Genomic DNA, 22,707 nt, shown 5'->3' with positions numbered 1-22,707 from the left:
GTAATATGTCCTTCTTGGTTCTTGTTTTTTCTTATTATGGCAATGTTGTCATCTTTGCGATTTTCGTAATTTTGATATCTATGCCATTTTTGATATTTTTGGTAAGTATTGTTACTTTTATATTTTTGTAATTATTTATCATTTGGTCATTTTGATATTTTTTGTCATATTGCAAAAATGCAAAATTGTTGAAACTTGGTGTTTTCCGTAAAATTTCAAGCAAATGCTGATGAATTTCCATAGAAAAACCCATAGAAACCTAAAGGTATTTTTTGTGGTTTCGAAATAACAACAAATTTTGAAGTGTTATTAACATTTAAATCATTTGGCATAAAAGTATTTTCTTTTTCGATTTTCTCGATTTAAAAAAAAAAAAATCGAAAGTTTAAGCGTTTTGAGTCTACTGAAATTTTACACTGATTAGTGTTTTGGGCAAATCCACAAAATGTTTGACTTCGATCATGAAATTTACCATCCATTGCCATAGGCGATTCAAGAGCTGACAAATTTGGATGGGATACAGCTTTCAATCTCACCTAACTTTTGACAGATCTTATTTCCTTTATTATGACTAAAGAGACTATAGTAAACACTATGAGTTGACTATTAGGATACATTTCGTGTGGAATGTATTATGTCAAAACCCTTCTTTTGCAATTTTTGTTGATTGATTGGTCATTCGGGTTTTCATATCATACTTCGAGTACAGACGAGGGCCGAAGTAAATAAGATCGATTAACCATTATGATGATAACTAAAAATATCCTAGGCTGGCAGACACATAATATTCCAACCAACATTAGTTATGGTAGGCACTTTTGGCTTTGCTATTTTCGTAAAAATAACCAATATGCTACTGACAGTCTTCACTTACGCGAGAGAGTCGTGTACCTCTGACAAAATGCAAATGTTGAAGGAGCAGAATAAGTAGGTCGAATTTTTGCACACGTTTCTGCGAACTTGTACCAGGCCAGGAGCAGAGGTCCTCATTGCTCATGGGTAAGTACAACATACACAGACACGTGGCGTGGTCCAAGTTTTTGGTCCTTCGTGTTCGCCTGTGTATGAGAATCACGATTTGTTGATTTTCGCGAATCAAGAAATCCACCAGCACCAGACAAGACCAGACGAGACTGTTGCATCGTCGCTGGTGAGTCTCTCGGAACAGTTCACTTTCAGTCTTCCAACTGGTTAAATTCGCTTTCCGTTTCCGACACCTGAAATTATCCAACGCTGAAATTGAAAAAAAATAGTGTAGGTAGTACAAAACAACCAAGCGTCTCCATCGGAAGTTTGATTTAAGTTTCTCGACAGGATTGAGTGCGGATATTTGCGTGGAAAAGTGGAAACGCAGTAGGCACACCGTTGGAATGGAACGGGAAACCTTTTAACATGCGTAAAGTTTTTGAAGTTTGTGCGTGCAGAAAGCTTCCGGAAATAGTGTTCGGAAACTACCATCAACACTCCCCGGCTAATGGAAGGTGAGATTTTGTTCCTTGCATCTATTCATTAAATAAGTTATCGATAAACGGATTTGGGGCCTGGATTTTATTTTTAGAAAGCAGAGGAAGAACCCTTGTGGAACCCAAATTTTAAAAGTTTAAAAGAAAAAAAAATGAAATTTGATTCTCACCTCTATTTTTTTAACTAAGACTTATAGTGTTTTCGTTTATTGGCAGTGGCAACCTAGTTACCCACGAGTTTTGCCCTAACTGCTGTTATTATGTTCGGTTATTAATTCAGAAGTCCACTATTTTTGCCCGAGATTTGAACCTCAAGCAGGCGGTTGCACCCCGTAAAAGTTGTCAGTGTTGAGGGTAAGCATAAGGGTGAGTATAGCAACCATATATTTGCATCGTCCCGGGTAACGATTCTGCTTGTTTATTCAGAAAAAGTTTTGCCCTGCGCGAGTGGAGATTAACGAAAACGGCATTAATAGTTTGTTTGAACTTTCTATCTTTAAAGTTTCGGCAACTTTTTAATGTCACTTTAAAAATAAGGACAAACTTGAAAGCTTCATGTCGATTTTTGTTATTCTCAACTCCCAGAAAACTTTTCTTTATGGTCGAAGGTAATGGTTGCAGTTTTCAAGGCCAGGAACAATTAATCATCCGACCCCGAAATCTGGAACATCGTCAGAACATTTTGATATAGAAAAGAAAAAAAACTGGGCCAACAACTGTCTAACGGAATGTTTGCCAAAGTTTGCAAGTCAATGTTTCAAACTAAAAGTAGCTATCAACCGCTGATATATTTATAGCAATACTCTAGCTCTCTGGAGCCATCGCTATATTAAAAAAACTCTTTTAGGAGGAAAAACAAATATTGTTGTTGGCATTCAGAGCGGGCACCTAAAAAGTACGAAAGGAATCCGGTGGCATTTTGGTTCCGTTCGAAGACCACATGGCTTTGCGTGACACAGTCTAATAACGCTCAGGTATCTTCAAAAGTGGTGTATGTATGATTCTCCATACACAGAGGGAGGTGGATTTTTGGAGTTCAAGTTTTTCGAACATGAATTATGTCCCGTGTTGAGCTGAAGATAAGTAGAACTATAATGGGTGAAATAATGGGTGGGGAAATACAACACCCAATATGTCCCAGGGTGATTGAGGCGGACGGGGAATTTGACACACGCCTATCGTTTTAAAATTTGATAAACGCGAATAAGGACCTACTATATGACTCTGCTTAATTGTTGCCGGATTAAGACTTTAGATTCATATTTCTAACTCCAAATTCAAAATCCGAATGCAAAACCTTCTCATAAAAATAACAACACGTAACAAACGCAATTCGCGTCAAGTTCAGATGCAGTCCGGAAAAATATATGTGTCATTTTATTTTGAAGAACAATTATCGTCTGACTTATTTGCAGAAAAATCCGGCTGTGGCAATCCTTCCTTATGATAGAACTCATCTAATTTAGAGCCTATAGTAGCATCTCACATTGAGAAGTGTACCAATAGATAAAAAAAACTTGCCGGTATCGTTAAGTTGATTGTTAATATGTATATTGAAAAAACAATATTTTTTATTATTGTTCCTGTCTCGCCGTTTTTGGTCAAGTGATAAACCATTCTGCAGACCCTATTGCTGGTCTGTGCAATTTTGTACGAGTTGCTGTTAATTTAAGGTTGCCAGAATTTTTTCAGCACGTATCCGGGCCGGACAAACCAGGCAATTTTTATATAAAAAACTAGCAAAATACGGGCATTCGATTTCAGATTGACGACCATAAATCCGGACAATATCCGGGCAAATTTTGTCAAATTTCAGAAACTTCTCCACAAAAATCAAGAAAAAAATGAAATTTTGTTTTTTTTATCAAAACTCATCAATAGATCTTGAACCGTATTTTAGGCTTCCAAAAACCTTTCATGATTATTTTTATAAAACTAGCTCAAAAAATTTCGTTTTGGAGTTGTTTGTTGTTATTTTTTTGTTTAATTTGCCAAATAAAAATCCGGGCAACCGGGCCGGGCCGGACTGTTTTCAAATTTAGTAACAAATATCCGGGCAAAACCGGATAAAACCGGGCAACCTGACAACCTTATGTTAATCCTATAGTCAGCATTTGACAACCCCTCAAGTGGATCATCGTTGTCAACAGGTTATTCAGGGAAGTTTAATTGGCATTAGGCTTTTGTAAGAAACGTTGCGAGTTCCCAGTTGAGTTGCCAGCCTTCTAAAAGCTCAAGCGTTCCGAAGGCCGAATAAACTTTTTATCATTATGCAAATCGGAATGCGGTCCTTTGATGAAGTATTTGTCATTAATTTAAGCTTCAAGAGAAACATCATTTCCAGAAGATCTCGATAGATCGAGACCAGAAAATAATTTTTAATGTTTGTAGTTTTAATTTATCGGCCTAGCGGTGAAAAGTGATGTCCTTTTTAGTAGGGAAAGGACATCACTTTTCACCGCTAGGCCAAAAAATTAAATCTACAAATATAAATTACGGCGATTAATCCTTCATAAATTTTTTTAATGTTTTCCAAAATTCATTTTCTCCGAGATAATTTTGTCTTTTCTTCCTTCTTCTGTTTTTTTTATTGAAAAAACTCCAAAAAAGGAATGAAAATAAATTCAAGAAATTTTAACGCAGCCGAGATACTAAAAAAGGAAAAAAACTGACAATAATATTATAAATAGGAATAGAAATGACAAAGGTGGAAACCCCTAAAACGAATGACTATCTTGACAAAAACTATAAATATTACAAACACTACAAATAAAAAGAGATAAAATTTCAAACTTTACAAAAGTTTGTCAGTTTTAAAATCTATTCACTTTCTTTATTTTTGTACCATTGTAATTATCGTCCAAAATGTCATTTTTATCAATTGTTAATTTTCTCAATTTTGGTAAAGCTTAGTTTATTTAGAAATGGGGCAGTTACGAATGCGTGTATCTCTTAAACCATTCGATTGATCGAAATTCTTTCTATGAAGGAAAAAAATCTAATCTTATGATGATTCTTAAGAAAAATTGTGTATATTTTAAATTTAAAAAAATATCGGCAGATTAGTACTTTTTGTACATAGGCATCAAAATGCTGTTAAAATTTTGCAAGTCCGATTACTAGGAAATAAGCTATCAGCAAAAAAAGTGTCCAAATGAACCAAGCTTCAAATGTGTAAAGAATGGTAAAATTGTTAATCAATTCCATCAATTTTGCCAACTTTGAACTTTCGTCATTTTTGACATTGATTGATGTTATTTTGTTAATTTTTGTAGTTCCTGGAATTCTTCATTTTTTATTGTTTTTGTACTTTTTGTTAATTTTGAAAGTTTATTCAAATTGCCATTTTTGTCATTCTTTCTCATTTTTGCCATTTTTGTTTTGTCTTTTTGTCAGTTTGTAATTTTTGTAATATGCGTCAGTTTTTGTCTTTTGTGACAATATTGGCAATTTCGACATCTTTTAAAATCGTTATTTTTATCATTTTGGTCATTTTCCGATTCTTTAATTTTGATCGATTTTGTCTTTATTATCAATTTGGCCAATTCTTAATTCTTTATCTTTTTGTCATTTTTGTAATTTTATTTCTATTTAGGGCATTTATGCGGATTATGTAATTTGTGGCATTTTTATCGTTTTTTTTCTTTTTAATTATTCCCCAATTCCTGTCGTTTCTGTAATTTTTGTATTTTAAAGCCATTTTGTTATTAGGATTTTAGAATTAGGATTTAATTGTAGACATTTGTGTATTTTCTGTCATTCTTGTCACTATTGTCGTTTCTGCCATTTTTGTCATTTTATAAATGTTTTTTTTTGTGTCAATTGTGTCATTTTTGTCCTTCTAATTATTTCTTACATTTTTGTAATTTTTAAAATTTTTCAATTACAAGAATTCTCGTTTTTTTGCTTGCCGTGAATTTGCTACTTTCAGAAGCATAACTTAAATGATATAAATTTGATAAAGAAACTTTATTCTACAAAATTGAACACAACACTAGTTAAAGTAGTTCAAAGATACTGGATCTGTAAAATTTCGTCCAACGAGTGTTGTAAAATAGTATGCCGAACCCGGTGTTTCTCCGATTGGATTTATTCACGATCCTTAACGCGGTGTCATTTTCGTAATTTTTGTTTTTTCATCATTTTTGGTTTTCTTTTCATTTTTGTCACTACATAAATTCTTGTCATTTTTGGCATTCTCATCAATTTCATCATTCTTGTCTACTTACTCATTTTGTTATCTTGGTTTTTATTTATTTATGTCGTTTTTGTAATTTTTATAATTTTTGTTTTAAGATAATTTTGTTATCGAAATAATTTTTGTAGTCTCTCATTTTTGTCATTCCTCCATTTTCGTCATTTTTGCCATTCTTTATATTTTGTATTTTTGAAGTAATATTTAATTTTCCGGAAATTTAGTCATTTTTTTTAATTTTTGTATTTTCTGTCATGATTTTCATTTTTTATTTTTCTTACATTTTTGCGACACAAATGACAATAAAGATCATATTGTCATTTTTGTCATTTCTGTATTTTTTGTCGTTTTCAGAAATAACAAAATTTAAAAAAAGACAAAAATCTGACCAATATGACCAAAAATGTTAAAAATGACAAAAACACGCAAAATAATTTTTAACTTTTTAAAAGGTATTTTTCACGTAACCTAAGCTTTTTTTGCATCACATCGATTTTTAATGTGTCTTGAAGTAATTATTAATTTTATTTAATACGCATTATTTTGAACAGAAGCTTGAAAGAGATTGGATGCAACAATACCCTTTTGGCTCCGAGGGCTTCAATTACAATTTTTAAATAATCAAAATTGTACGGTAATTGTATGGTATATGACACTTTATATGTACATTCGATCACATATTTTCCTAAATTTTCTTATTAGTTTTTGATGACTACATATCACTGGTATGAAGATCTTTCAAGCGGACTCTTATTTTAATATTAAGGAATTATGATAGCCTCAGAAAGATAGTAAGATCATAACAAAATCGTTTAAAAATCGTAAAAAAAATCATCAAACCATATCCACATCACAATTAAATTTATATTTTAAATACAATTTCAACTATTCTAATTAAATTCTATTCCGCCAACTTCGTCCATTCATAAAAATTTAAAAACTTTTTCAAATGATGAAATATCGAAACTTTACTTTGTAAATGATTTCTATTTTTTTCATTTTTAAGCTTCAACCGAACAGGGTAAATCTATGAAAATCAAACCAAATTCAAGTAGCTTTTAAAAGGCAAAGTGCTCTGTATTTATGTTCATTAGACTGAGTCGATTTGGGGTCATTTTTGAATTTCTCCTTTTTTTTAGACCCTGGGGTCTAAAAAGCTTCGTCTTGGTCCAAAACTCATCCATGATTTTTTGCAGAATTTTCAAGTAACGTTTATATGAGTAAATTTGAACTTTTATGTTTGTATGGGAAAATAAAATATTTTGTACTGAAAAATCAACATCATTTTTGTTTCTTCTGTGGAGCCGAGCCAGCTGATGGTTTTTGTGCCAATTTATAAATTTTTTGAAGGAAATTTTCCGCTGAACAACTTTTTCCAAGATCGTTACTTCGTATCTTATAAGACAAAAAAGTTATGAGCTGTTCAACAGGTGTATGTCTTTTCGCATTGATAATCAAGTAATTCAGTTGACATCACTGCTGGGTGCCTAGCGAGGTATTGCGAGACTACTTTTCTTGCAATACTTTGCGAGGCTCCAGCAGTGATGTCATTTGAATTTATTGTATATCAATGCCAAAAGACATACACCTGTTGAGCAGCTTATAACTTTTTTGCCTAATAAAATACGACATTACGGTCTTGCAAAAAGTTGTTAAGCGGAAAATTTCCTTTGGGAAATTTATAAATTGGCACAAAAACCATCAGCTGGCTCGGCTCCACAGAAGAAACAAAAATGATGTTGCTTTTCAGTAGGTACAAAATATTCAATTTTTCCATACCAACATAAAAGTTCAAATTTACTAATATAAACGTTACTTAAAAATTATGCAAAAAATCATGGATGAGTTTTGTACCAAGACGAAGCTTTTAAGACCCCAGGGTTTGAGACTCAGTCTAATGTACATAGATAATGAATATCTAAACAGAATTGACAGTTGGGTAGTACAATTCAACAAGAATAAGTTTGATACTAACAAATCTCTCAGAAAGGCAGCAACATTTTTACTTTACGTACTTTGGAAATATCAAGTTAATTTTAGTAATTTCTAAAGTTTCTTTCATATGTCAAAAGCTTATGAACGTTACTTTTTTCATCAATTCCATTCTGCAGTTATTTTTTTAATTTGAAATACGTACCTACAATTTTTTTAGGGGAACAGTGAACTTAAAATCCTTGGAAAAGCCGCGGTAATTTTTTTAAATATTTAAAGACCATAAAATTGGCGTAATGTCCATTGTAATGACGTGATTTGACATTTATGGGATGAATAAACCGAGAAAATAAACCTTTGAAAAGATTTACGTACATACATAACTTTGGAAGGATGAATCATTTCGTATTGTGTAATATTCCTACTATTTTCAACAAAAAAAAAGCTAAATTTGTAAAAATGTCTTTTTATGATGAAATGTGACCTAAGCAGATTTTTTTTATAGCGTATTCTAAAATCTGTTTTTTTTTCGTCTTCTTTAAATATTCCAGAACAATTTGTTTTTTGGCCCACCAGCAAATCTGATATTTGAAATTTGGCCTGCCTGTTGAAAATGTTCTCCACCCATGATCTACGTGAAAATCAATTGGATAAAAATTATATAGCTTTTCACGTAGCCACGATGTGCAGATTATTTGTGTGTGACGAAACGACAATAATCACAGAAATGACCAAACGATAAATATTACAAATGAGGAAAAATAACAAAATTGACAAAAAAAAAAGATTAAAGACAAATATGAAAATATGAAAATATGACAAAAATGACCAAATGATGAAAATTACAAAAATAACAATTTTTCCATTTTGACAAAATTTGTTATTCTTGTCATATCTTTCGTTTGTGTAATTTTTGTTGTTCAGTTATTGATTTGCCGTTGAGGCAATTTTTGTCATTTATGTCAAGGAATATTTAAGAAGGTAGTGCCGATGCAGCCCTGTTTCAATATTGATACCGGCTGTGACATCACTGTTGCCAAAAATCTGTAAATTTATATGGAAAATTTTCTTTTTGTTAGCAATCCGACAAATCTGCAGAATTTTTTTAACTTGCATGGAATGCATAGATTTCTAGAAATATTCCTCTTCTACTAAAAAAGTTGGATGTAAGTGTTGTTTTGCTTTAATTCAGACGATTGAAGTTAAAATAATGCTGGGGTAATTTGCAAAACTTGAGAATAAGTTCAAAATTTGGCTTATAAATGTTGAAATCAGTTTAGTTTTGAATCCTCAATAAAATAAAACTACCAAAAATAGTATTTTTCAAACCAAACCACAATTTTTCATTGGAATTTAGTAAACAAAGGTAACAATGGGTTAATTGGGGTTAATTCTTTTAAATTAGAAATTTATATGGTACACCATGTTAGATTTAAACCACGACAATGAGGTGAACTGCCATTAACGACCAAAAAGTCCTTTTGAAAGGGGAAAATTACTATTTTTGTTCGTTTATCATAAAGCATGACAGTGCATTCAATAACAAATTCAAGAATAATACACATTGCAGTTTATAGAACACCAAGAAACCTCAAAGTATAACTAAATAGTGCCATTACAACACAATCCAAATGAAATTGGAAATCAATTCAGTTCTTCGATGTGCTTTGCAGTTTGGCAACAGTGACGTCACAAAAAATCCAATATGGCTCTCGGTACTACCTTCATTCAATATTGCTTTCATTTTTGTGATTTTTTTTTCATTTTTGTGCTCTGACTTTTTTTTGTTCCTCATTTTTGGTCATGTTAGTCATTTTTGTCGTTTCTGTTATACTTGTCATTTCTGTGCATTTTGTATTTTTTTAAATTTTATGTCATTTCTAAAATTTTTATAAATTTATCTTATTCCAGTCGTGGAATTTTAAATTTTTTACAATATTTTTTTACGATTATTTTATGTTTGATAGCTATTTAAAATGTGTTTTGTTTGAAACTCTGCGTTAGATGACAGTAAAAAATTTAAACTGACAAAATTTCTCCTAGAATGCGTTTTTCTAAATATTTTATTTAATTTTCTAGACCACTATAGTAAAAAAATAAGTTTTAGATCCCTTCTGAATTTTGTTTTTCTTGAAATAACACCAGATTTCGACATTTTATGCCAATAAAAAATCATTTGTTATAAAAAAAAATATTTCCGAGATTCGTTAGGTGATTTTTGAAGCACTTCGAAATCACGTCCGATTGAAATAAAAAATTTCAAAAGGTCAGTTACTTGGGTCAGTCAACCAGGTGTAAATGGATGTTCGGTTTTTTTAAATTCGACATGACCATTTTTTGCTGCCACCTAATTTTATTTATTGAGGTTTTCGTTTTTGAATATTGATTTATTGGCTGAACAAAACTTGAAGAATAACGAATAACCTCTTACCGAAAATTAAAAATTTCTAAGCACACAGTAAATAATATATAATAATCCGGTCACGAATCAGAAACAAAATTGTACAAGCCTCCGAATTCTGGTACACTTGCCTTGAACCATTATTGATAAACATTGTAAGGACAACTGCCAGCGACATTGTAGAACCGTATAAATATGCAAAACTATCTCGCCGGAACCATAATAATCGTTCACTTTCCTAACGGTAATGCCAAAACAAACAAAATCAATTGTTGAATTTTCGGCAATCAATCAAAAGCGAAGAAAGTCCTACGGAGAAGGAGTGATTCAATTTCGGCTCCGCTGATTTGCTTTTACTACTCTGTGGGAAGAAGGATATGACAGTGAGCTACAAAGATTAACAATAGTCATCTAGGAAATGAAAAGACAATTTCCATATGTCGGAATGAAAAAAATCGTTAAAAAATATAAATATTCAATTCCGAAAGACCCACAACAATCGTTTCAAGGCTCATAAATAATAATGGATTAAAGACAACAGTAAAGTTAAACTGCAATCCAAGTTTCCATCAAACTACAATGAGGAAGCATTTTCCTTTTCATTGCGTCTGTTCTGAAAGCAAAAATTTGAAAGTCACTGTATACCAAAACTGAACCATAACCATGGCGGTTTAGGAATAAAAAGGAAAGCTTTGTAATCCGCTTTTATTGGGACATCAATTTAGATATGCGAGTCCCGGGGGGCGGATCGTACAGTAATAAAAACGTATCCGGAACACACAACAGACAATTTGTTATCTTCGAATTTTTTTCTCTCCGTTTTGCTGGAAAAGTCTTCGTGGAAAGACAATACCCATACCCTTCCGCAAGGCGCCGTCAGCACCACCGGAGGAATGTCCGACCAGTTCGTTGTGGGAGGAAAAAATAAATAAGTCATAAAAAAGTTTGGAAGGTAGGTTCGCAGTACAGTTTTTGGAATGTTTAACAACAAGTTTTTCTTCAAGAACCCCGAACGCAGCCTGGAGCTCCCGTTCCGAGTTGAAAGACTTATTGAATTCAGTTTCGAAAGGTTCTTTGAGGTGCGACGAGGTCTTCGATAGTGTTGAGGGATTGAAAGTTTCGGATCAGCATAAGCGATAGGCCCCAAGAAAAGAGTCCTAATTGATTCATGATTGACATCTATTGGAAAGCTGTCGAACACTTGGATGTTGATTGATTAGGAAAGGATTAAGTGCTAACCGGATCAAATATGTTCGAGAATAACGAGTTTAAGCGGCTGCTGGAGCGAGAAGGAAGGAAGGAATACCAGTTGATTTTGAAAAAGTGTAACGAATTCGGTTAGTACTCGTTGACTTATTTTACCGAATATGTAGGTGGCAGCCGAAATGGCCATGACGAATTTCAAAAATGGCATAAAAACTGTCCTGTGCAAAATTGTAGTTCAAGCGTACTTGATTTAAGGGTGCCTCAAAGCTTGAGGTTAGATTTTTGACGCTTAACAAACACCGTAAAGGAAATCGGGAAAATCTCAATTCTAAGTTTGATGTATTTCGGGAAAAAGCGTGTCGCGCTCGGAATCGAAGCAAAAGACAGTGTGTTTTTTACGGAACGCTTTCTAATTTGACAGGTACTGATGCACTCTAAAATATAATTTTTAGTCTCTGGAGCCACCTTTTGAGATTCAATAATCGAATTCATAACAACAAATATCTACTGAACTTTACCTCAGAAATTGGTTGTGATTCTTATTTGTAAAAACACGATTTAATACACTTGACAGTGGATTGTGGCCTTTCTTAAGACTGTTAATTATATGTTATACAAAATCATACATATTATACAAAATCAAATGAAAATTTTCTTAATTCTAAACCATCAAGTTATGATTAAAACATTGAAAAAATATATGAAAAATATAAAAATTCTTAATTTTATATAAGATGAAGGTATTTGAAATTATTATAATTTTGAAATAAATAACTTTATTTCAAAATCATTGGTGATTTTTAAGATCCTGGAATATCCTGTATGATATCGTTTCTGTGAAATGATCCAATGAACTCTCTTTGGAGTAATAGCATATGGAATCTTAAAAATGAGAATTAAGAATACACTTGAAAAAAAAGATGCCCAACCATGTGTTTCAAATAATTTAACGTTTGTCCTCTGGATTTACCTCTGCACTGAAGAAACCGAGTATATTAAAAACATAAATAGGGAAAATTACAATCGCCGGAGTAAAATCCGATTCGGTAACGTAGAGTCCGAGATAGGTCGAATTAACAATGATGCCAATTTTGAAAATTTTGTTAATAATTTCAATTTCGTCGTTTTCGCATTTTTGTCAATTTGGTTAAGTTTTCAATTTTGTAATTTTTGCCAATTTAGATATCTTTAATAAAAATAGAAAATTTAAAACAGAACAATAAAAATTGACAAAATAAGCAAAACCTAAAAATTTTCGTAATTGACAAATAAGATAAAAAAATACAAAATTAACATAAATGGTAAAATTTACCAATTTCACAAAATTAACATCAATAATCAAACTTATTAAAACTGACCAAAAATAAAAAAAATGGTAAAATTGACAAAATTGACATGAATGAAATCAAATCAAATATTTTGAAATCGTCTTGGTACCTGAAAATGAATACATTTTGAAAGGTGATGGGAAGTATTAGACAAACATGTGATATCAAAGAAAGAAAGAACATAAACCGTAAATATAATAAATTTCTCGCTATCGATACTCCATGTATATCTCGCATGTGTGAAAAAAGGAAAAAATTTGACAAAATTGACCACATTTATAAAATTAACAAATTTGACAAAACCAACAAAATTAACAAAATTGATAAAACTGACAAAGAAAAAAATTATTGACAAAATTAACAAATTTTAGCGGGCCATAGAGTACACAAACGGCTTGTGCAAATTTGATGATTCCACCATGATTATTTGATTTTATGCTCGCCCACACACTATACAAACATATTTCACGCGAACACAAACGATTGCTGGCGAAAACAGCAACAGTTACAATAAAATCCCCCACCAGCGCGACTGGGGCTGAGTAAATGGCCTGAATTGTGCACAAACAGCACTATACACTATGCCACAGAGGGTTGTTTGTACAAAATATTTCGATCCCGAACGATGTTACTCAAACCGTTTGTGCGCTCATTCAAACAGTGCCATACACGATGCAAATCGTATTCACAGCGACAGAATGTCATCGAATATCATCGCATTTGTGCAAATGTTGTGTAGTCTATGGCCCGCTTTAGGGTGCTGTTATACCATTGATCACACTGACATGACACCTAGAACAAAAATTTTACCATTTTCTGGCTAATTTTTCTTGCCAAATTTTGCAGGAACCGGCCAAATTTGACAAAAAATGCCCTGTATGAAAAATGTATCTGTGTAGCCCGATTTTATCCTTTTTTTATTTTTGGGTGACACTTTCTATCTGGGATAGCATTCCTTCAAATCGATCGATGCGAACTCTGGAATCGATATTGCGTACTGTTGGAAAAATTATCCAACAAACGAAATCGAGTGTCCAGTCAGTATGGTCAGTGGTTATACTGAGGCCACACGTCCTATCCACACGACATATTTAAGTGCTGGTAGTGCAGACCTGGTATACTTGTTGTGGGGATGAATAAACCAACTGGTTTAAAATCCCAAAAAAAAACTGGAAAGCGCGACAAAGCTGATGCAAGGGTGTTTTGTAGCGCGACAAGTAGGAAATCCAATGGGAATATTGTTTTTCTCAGTTTGAAGCAGTGATTTCGGGTTTTAAGCACAATAGTTCGAAGATCCGTCCGAATTTGTGATAATAAACTAAATAATATCTTAATCGATGAGAAAATTCTCATGAATTCTTATTCCCGCAAAATTGCAAGGATTTTTGTCGGTTGAAATTTCGGCATTCTCGCAATCCGGATCATAATTTGATAAGTTTTTAATGGCTCCCGAAAGAAAGGAGACGATTCCAAGCATTAGCAGATGTAGAAAAGTGATGATTTGTGGTGAAATTCAAAACACCAGTATGACATACCAATGCCTTGCTTTGCTTTCTTATTGGAACACAGAAGGCAAAGCTATGCTTGTCTCCCAAGCATGACATCAACCTTAGAGCTAAAGCTCGAGACAAATGAGCAGCATCTGATTGGATTCAAGGTGCTTCCACGAACGGAATTGTCTCCTGCTGTTCGTGCTCAGGAAAAAGCTTCCTGAGCAGAAACGGCATGTGGGAAGATGAGATGGTGTGCATCGTCCGCGTCCCCGTGCCCGTGTCGTTTTCCCTCTCTCAGATCAATCTGCGCTCAAGATTTTTGGGAAGCTGAATTAAAAGGTCGCTGGAAGCTGAATAAGAGGTCATTAAGACTTGTTTCGGAACTTAAAGTATCAATAAGAGGTTAAATTTTAGCTTCATAGATCGCATTTCAGATCAATGATGGGGCTGAATAAGTTTTTTCGTACCTGTTTTATGGCACCTTTGGTTTTTTTAATATGGTTTTATTCGTACCAATTCATCATTACATTTATATTACACTAGCTGATCCCATACGAACTCCGTTTCGCTTTCAACTTGGAATATTTCATGAACAGTTTGTATGAAAGCCATTTGCAAGTATTTTCCAGATGCACTTCTGAAGTCATTGTTAAGTAATCATTGCACAAATATTGGACGATCACTTTGTCTGTCGTCTGCTACTAAATTTGAAATCAGGAATCAATTGACCGTGCCTTAAAAACTCCGTGTATAAATTTCGACTCAACCGTTGCATAACAACGCAATTATTTCCAAAAAGCTAAATCCCTTTCGGTGACCTCTTATACATTCTTTGATATCTGAAATCGATTGCCCTTCCCTCAAAACTCCCGTATGCAAACTTTTCAAAGCAATCCATTGTTTAATAACGTTAATATTGCTAAAAATAGTGAAAAATTAATTTATATGGACGACCCCTTTCGTCGACCCCTGGTAAAACATTTGACATCTGAAATCGATTGCTCGTCCCTGAAAACTACCGTGTGCAAATTTTCATCCCAATCCGATGTATAATAACGACGATATTGCAAAAATATTGAAAGGTTAATATGGACGACCCCCTTTGCCGGCCTCTTACACAGAATTTAATACCTGGAATCTATTGCTCGTCTCTCAAAACTCTCGTGTACCAATTTTCGTTTGAATCCCATGTATAATAACGACAATCTCGAATGAACAGTTATTAGTTAATATGGACGACCCCTTTGGCCGACCCCTGATTTTAGTTTGGATAAGTGAAATCAGTTGTTTGTCCCTTATAACTCATATGTGCAAATTCTCATCCCAATCCGATGTATAAAAACGTCAATATCACTAAGATACTGAAAATTTAATATGGGCGACCCCTTTTGCCGGCCTCTTACACTGAATTTGATACCTCAAATCGATTCAACGTCACTCAAAACTATCGTTTACCAATTTTCATCTGGATACGATGTATAATAACGTCAATATCGCAAAAACAGCGAACAGTTAATATGGACGACCCCTTTGGACGATCCCTTACACATAATTTGACATCTGAAATCGATTTCTTGTCTTTCAAAACACTCATGTGCAATTTTTCAACACGATCCGACGAAAAGTAACGTCAATATCGCGAAATCAATATTTGTCTTCTATGGACGACCCCCTTCAGAAGGGGTCATCCGAAAATCTAAAAACATTTTTCATCCTTCCCGGTCCTAATGAGCATCCATGCCAAATTTCAGACCTCTAGCTCTTAAGACGGCTGAGTCTATAGAGGACAAACAAACAAACAAACAAACAAACAAACATACAGAAATGGCCCTTTATATATATAGATTATTACATTAAATTACATAGGTGTTCAATTCAATAATGAACTATCCAGAGCCCTATAGTTAACTAATCACTAAAATTTATTTATTCGACTTAAATTCGCTGAGCGCAATCAACTATTTTTTATGTAGGAGAACATCCTGTAATGTCAAAAATATTTTAAACTTACAACTAAAAACTAAAACTATCCTAAAATTAAACTAATTATAGAGAGAATGAATCTCTGCGATGGAAGACTGCATCGATTTGCCTCTGGAGTTGGAAATGATGTCGTTGGGCATCTCTTCGATAGATTCAATGCCCGCAATCCGATGAAGATCTTCGATGGCACTTTTGGTTGTTTGGGTTTATACTTCTTCATCAACAATCACTCTACAAAATTTCAATACTAGGCATTGTATGGTTTCTGAGTTATTGCAGTTTGAATGGCAAAAGTTCAATAAGTCCTATTTTTGTAAAGTTACTGTATCTCAGCAGGCTACACTAGCTTTAGAACACCTGTATCCGTGGTCTTTTCTTGGGTCTAATTTATACAAGAATTGATTCAACGAAATAAGATCCAATCCAGTGAAAAAACTGGCAACCCCACTCGTGTTCTATTAACTGTCAAACTATTGTTACTATTTGTTCAACTTTAAACTTTTTTAATCAAATAAAACTGTTATAAAGAATTTCGATTTCATTTGCATAAATTTCTCAGAGGTTAACAAAGTTATTTCCACCAACGAAAAAATTGTTTTATTTCTGCCATAATTCATGCAGCAGATGGTTAAAACAATAATGATTTAATATAAATCCCTTTATTCGAAAGAACTACATGAAATAAATTATAATATTAGCTTTCTTGGCAAAATAATGGTAGTTTTAAGCAGTAAAAATTTTTTTTTTACTGCGTTAAACTAATATGATTAAGCCAATCTAATAAATTGTATGCATATATTATGTTTTACATTGATTTTGATTAATTGTGGAAAAAAAAAGGTGGAACCATAATTTTTCTTACTGACTATGGCCTATTTTTCTAATTTAGTAGTGTAATTTTACGAAAATTTAGCTCAATTTATTATGCTCGGAAATTCCCGGGATTTTTCCATCATTTCCCGGGATTCGGGAATTCCCGGGACGGACACTCTACAGGTGCTCTTGGAAAGCTTAAAATTGGTAATTTAATAGTGTATATCTTGATCGCGTCGTCGCACAATTGAGCAGTTTAATTTCTCATTGTGTGACAATGTGATAAAGTTAGGACTAATAAAGGGTGATACGGTCAAAGTTTGGTCAAGGGAAAACGCGTGTAAATCGGTGCAATCGTTTATTTAAAAAATCAAATTTAATTTCTTTTTCAAGTTTAATTAGTAAGGGGAAGTGGGGTATCGTGGGCCATGGGGAAACGTGGGCCACTTTTAATATCTTAGATGTGTGTTGAGATAAAAATCTCATATATTCCTATATATTCCTATATGTTGTTGACTGAAATACGCTTCATATGCTTCTTTTATTTATCAAGCTAAAAAAGTTAGAAAAATTTACTTACATAATTAAAAAATACCCGCTAATTTCATCGATGGGGAACCTCAAATGCATAACAAAAATATGCTCATACGCTTATGATCTTAGGTTTGTCATAATCTTCTCGTGGAAAAGGAATTTTTGATGGAACATCAATAAGTCACACAAACGCAACCAATTTGCAAATCATAGCTTGTGGGGAATCGTGGGCCACACATCTTGAATCATCTATATTTTTATGTTTTTATACACATTCAGAACTTAAAATATGTTTACCTATCTGCAAAGTTTTCTTATGTCAAATGAAGAGTTATAAAAAATATTTTGTCCATCCTATATAAGAAATTTTGCCAAAACGTTCGCGAGCCAGGTTTTGGAATCTATGCGATCATACAGAGCTCTCTTTTTTATTTCATCATCTGAAATTCCTTTTAAATAACTAAATGAATTAGAAAATCACAATTTTGGGTCAACTCATAAACTTTGCAGGTTATTTGGTCAATTTGGATTTGGTGGCCTACGATTCCCCACCATTTTTCAAAATTCAAAAAATATTGCTTTTTTTTAAAGTCAGAATTTGGGGAAAATAACTTATTAAAAATTAAAAAAAAATACCTTATGATACCTTGAAAATGTAGAAAACCATACCATTTTTTATTTTCATTTTATCTTTTATAATAAAGAAGTTATGGAACAACGAAAAAAAGTGGCCCATGATTCCCCACTCTCCCATATAAAATTCAGGAAAAATATTCAGTTAAGCTTCCACTTTTCCAAATCCGAATTGCTGGGCCTTACGCTTAACCCCTGCCATCAGATTTTGTACAGCCACCTTGTCCACCTTCTTCGCCGCAGAAAGCCAGTTTGCCTTGAACTGCTGCCCGTCCTTAGCAGTTTTTTTGGTCTTCTTTAGGTTCCGCTTGACAATAGCCCAGTATTTATCAATTGGGCAGAGCTTTGGCGTGTTGGGAGGGTTCTTGTCCTTGGGAACCACCTGCACGTTGTTGGCGGCGTTCCACTCCATGGCCTTTTTACCGTAATGGCAAGATGCCAAATCCGGCCAAAACAGTACGGAACAACCGTGTTTCTTCAGGAAAGGCAGCAGACGTTTATTCAAACACACTTTCACGTAAATTTCTTGGTTGACAGTCCCGGAAGCTATGAAAATGCTGCTTTTTAAGCCACAAGTACAGATGGCTTGCCAAACCAGATATTTCTTCGCGAACTTTGACAGTTTCATGTGCTTGAAACTATCTGCTACCTTTCCCCATCCTTTTGCCGTACAAAACTCCTGTCCCGGAAGCTGCTTGTAGTCGGCTTTGACGTAGGTTTCGTCGTCCATAACCACGCAGTCAAACTTCGTCAGCATCGTCGTATACAGCCTCCGGGATCGCGCTTTGGCCGTCGTATTTTGTTTATCATCGCGATTTGGAGTCACTACCTTCTGGTAAGTCGATGGTCCGGCTCGTTTTTTGGCTCGATGCACGGTTGTAGACGATACACCCAGCTTGTTTGCGGCATCTCGGAGAGAGAGGTTAGGGTTTCGCTTGAAACTACCGGCAACTCTCTTTGTCGTCTCAGCGGCTTCCGGTTTTCGATTTCCCCCGATTCAGACTTCCTGGCTGTCGACAAACGTTCCCCATACACTTTAATTACTTTTGTAACGGTTAATTTGGCAACTTTTAGCGATTTTGCCAGCTTTCCGTGCGAGTAGATCGGATTTTCGCGATGCGCGAGCAAAATTTTGATACGCTGCTCTTCTTCCTTGGACAGCATTTTGACAACTGGAGAGTGAATTCCAAAAACCAAAATAGGAGCAACATTCTACACACACACACACACACACCTTCAAAATGAGGGGTGTTCAGGTTTTTTAATGCAAATTTGGAAGAAATACGTCGAGTTGATATTGACCAAATTTTGACCGTATCACCCTTTAATCAACAAAGGGTCTCGAAAGTGTTAATACACTTAGGAAAACATATTCCCATCATTAGATTTTTTCCAAACATTGTAATTTCCGGAATACTGAAAGTGTTCGTTTTACCCGACTTTCCCCTACTGAAGTTTATAGATCCAAAAAGGACCAAAACCGATTTACAACTTAAAATTTTGTTCGATCCACCTAAAATATCCAATCCAAACAAACCGACTCTTGTAATTTATGAGCTTCTAGGTAGAACCTGTAGTAATGGATTCAGCGATATTTTGAATATAATCCAAATCAACGGTACTCCGAGGCATCCTGTGGCCAAGTCTTTTGAACACTTATTAAGCGTGCTGGACGTAGTCTTCATAATCTGCATCGTTGCGTTTTTGAAAAAGTTTGTTAGTACTAATAACGAACCAAAGATATATTAAGATTTAAATTCCTAGTCTCTTGAACCATCGTTCTATTTTTTTTTTAAATTTTCTTCTACGAACCCTATACCCATGAGATGTTCTATTTACTTATACTCCTTATATAATACCAACGATTGCAAATTTTAAGTAATTCTTTATTCAGAGATCATAGTTCATCGATGGTATTTTCTTGTTTTGATCCTATTTTTGGTAAAAAACTGTAGTCCGTATTACACTCCAAGAACTTATTCAGCTTCCAAACATGAACCGGAGTGGTTCGAAAAAGGGGAAAAGATGTCCGCTTTAAAGGAAAAAAATATATTGTCAGAAATGCGTCGGAAAACTATCTTCCACTTCAAATTATAAAGGAATCAAGTATAATTTTTAAAACCACCCGCTATCATTGGAAGCAAAAGCAAACATTCTCGAACAGATCATTATTTGATCGGTGTTAGATGTTTCAGTTTATGCCGTTTTTAGTCTCTGGAGCCACGATTTTGAAAATGAGTTTTTTTTTCTACTCCCAGGATTTGACTACGTAATTCAACGGCCCCCGCAGCCGAAACTATGCTTCGGCTCAACAATCACTCGGGAGGCGGCCCCACTGGAAGGTCCGGCCCAGAGCAACATTATGCGGGCAACCATGCCGGAACTGCTGGCCCCGGAACTGGCCCCCGGTTCCTATAACATTAGCTACTTTAGCAAGGTGTCCCACCCGGCCCTGAACGCCGGCATCTACAGCAAAAGAGGCTTCGGACCAATGGCATCCCCATCGCCTCGGTTTAAAACTGATGAGGTAGTTATCGGACCCTCGATTGGGGAGTATGACGCTTATAAAACTAAACCCTTGAAACCGTCGGTGAAACCTTTTGGGTCAAGCATTAGCCGGTGGCAGGAGAAACCCAAACTAGCTGTTCCTGGGTAAGAATTGCTCCTTTTTTAAAGGGATTTCCTAATTTAAGTTGATTAATTTCAGACCGGGAACGTACATCGCGAAACAACGGAAAGACATCAAGCGGCACTCGTTCGGATCGCACATCAAAGTGATCCCGGCCACCCGGACGCTTTGCAAACCGGAAAACTTCGATACCTGCCAGTGTTGCGCTAAAAAGCCGGAAGTTGATTATTGGAAAAACTTGAAAACCGAAAGAGTACTGTGTCGGGCTTGTATGGAGAAGGAAGTGGATGATGCGATCCGTCATTCTCGGACGAAATCGGTTATGATGAGTCGGTTGGCCGCCCTGAGGGAGTTCCGGAGGGTGCGGCATTGCAGTTACTACCATAGGCATGATAAAACAACGGCAGCGGTGCAGTTTGTGAGCAATCGGGATCTGAAACGCAAGTTCCATATCGAGAACTACCTTTCGATGTTTGAATAAATTCTAGTTTATTACTGTTTGGAAATGTTTTAAATTGTTTATGAGAATTTATTATGCAAACACCCTGAAGGTTCTTCTAAGGATATAATTTTTTAGTCTTTTTAGTCCTTTATTCAGTCGGGTTTCAAGTCTCGTTCCCTCGTTCATCACCGTAACACCTGGGCTCCCGCTTGAGATATTTTTTTAAATTTTGACCGATTTTAGCTTTCAGTCATTTAAGCAATTTCTTATGTGTTTTTTTTTTCATTTTCGTCGTTTTTATTATGTCAATTTTGTTATATTAATTAGTCTTTTTTGTATTTTTTATCATTTTTGTAAAATTTGCTCTTTTTTCGTTTTTGTTATATTTCTCGTTTTCTGTCATTTTTTGTCTTTTTTCTTCTTTTTATCTCATTGTTGTCATTTGTTTTTCTTTTGTATTGCGTTATTTGTATTTTTTGTTTTCTTTATGTTTTTTTTTGTCTTTTCTGTCTTTTTTGTCTTTTCTGTCTTTTTTGTCTTTTCTGTCTTTTCTGTCTTTTCTGTCTTTTCTGTCTTTTCTGTCTTTTTTGTCTTTTTTGTCTTTTCTGTCTTTTCTGTCTTTTCTGTCTTTTTTGTCTTTTTTGTCTTTTTTGTCTTTTTTGTCTTTTTTGTCTTTTTTGTCTTTTTTGTCTTTTTTGTCTTTTTTGTCTTTTTTGTCTTTTTTGTCTTTTTTGTCTTTTTTGTCTTTTTTGTCTTTTTTGTCTTTTTTGTCTTTTTTGTCTTTTTTGTCTTTTTTGTCTTTTTTGTCTTTTTTGTCTTTTTTGTCTTTTTTGTCTTTTTTGTCTTTTTTGTCTTTTTTGTCTTTTTTGTCTTTTTTGTCTTTTTTGTCTTTTTTGTCTTTTTTGTCTTTTTTGTCTTTTTTGTCTTTTTTGTCTTTTTTGTCTTTTTTGTCTTTTTTGTCTTTTTTGTCTTTTTTGTCTTTTTTGTCTTTTTTGTCTTTTTTGTCTTTTTTGTCTTTTTTGTCTTTTTTGTCTTTTTTGTCTTTTTTGTCTTTTTTGTCTTTTTTGTCTTTTTTGTCTTTTTTGTCTTTTTTGTCTTTTTTGTCTTTTTTGTCTTTTTTGTCTTTTTTGTCTTTTTTGTCTTTTTTGTCTTTTTTGTCTTTTTTGTCTTTTTTGTCTTTTTTGTCTTTTTTGTCTTTTTTGTCTTTTTTGTCTTTTTTGTCTTTTTTGTCTTTTTTGTCTTTTTTGTCTTTTTTGTCTTTTTTGTCTTTTTTGTCTTTTTTGTCTTTTTTGTCTTTTTTGTCTTTTTTGTCTTTTTTGTCTTTTTTGTCTTTTTTGTCTTTTTTGTCTTTTTTGTCTTTTTTGTCTTTTTTGTCTTTTTTGTCTTTTTTGTCTTTTTTGTCTTTTTTGTCTTTTTTGTCTTTTTTGTCTTTTTTGTCTTTTTTGTCTTTTTTGTCTTTTTTGTCTTTTTTGTCTTTTTTGTCTTTTTTGTCTTTTTTGTCTTTTTTGTCTTTTTTGTCTTTTTTGTCTTTTTTGTCTTTTTTGTCTTTTTTGTCTTTTTTGTCTTTTTTGTCTTTTTTGTCTTTTTTGTCTTTTTTGTCTTTTTTGTCTTTTTTGTCTTTTTTGTCTTTTTTGTCTTTTTTGTCTTTTTTGTCT

The 22,707-nt window shown here is 33.8% G+C and overlaps 1 protein-coding gene across 1 annotated transcript; it reads left to right on the top strand.

Moving 5' to 3' along the window:
• The first annotated feature begins 1,152 nt into the window (after positions 1-1,152).
• Positions 1,153-21,110, top strand: LOC129747953 (uncharacterized). The gene is made up of 4 exons (XM_055742386.1): positions 1,153-1,254; positions 1,315-1,481; positions 20,240-20,633; positions 20,689-21,110. Exons 2-4 carry the CDS (start codon positions 1,475-1,477, stop codon positions 21,089-21,091), a joined length of 804 nt encoding a protein of 267 aa, XP_055598361.1. The 5' UTR covers positions 1,153-1,254; positions 1,315-1,474; the 3' UTR covers positions 21,092-21,110.
• The last annotated feature ends 1,597 nt before the right edge of the window (positions 21,111-22,707 follow it).

This window comes from Uranotaenia lowii, chromosome 2, assembly GCF_029784155.1.
Source record: "Uranotaenia lowii strain MFRU-FL chromosome 2, ASM2978415v1, whole genome shotgun sequence".
Lineage (NCBI taxonomy): Eukaryota > Metazoa > Arthropoda > Insecta > Diptera > Culicidae > Uranotaenia > Uranotaenia lowii.
The sequence above is the reverse complement of the archived record's forward strand: the minus strand, read 5'-3'. Positions and strand labels throughout refer to the sequence as shown.

Coding starts and splice junctions, on each gene's coding strand:
- LOC129747953 (XM_055742386.1), top strand. Junction 20,634..20,688: donor CCCAAACTAGCTGTTCCTGG/GTAAGAATTGCT, acceptor GATTAATTTCAG/ACCGGGAACGTACATCGCGA.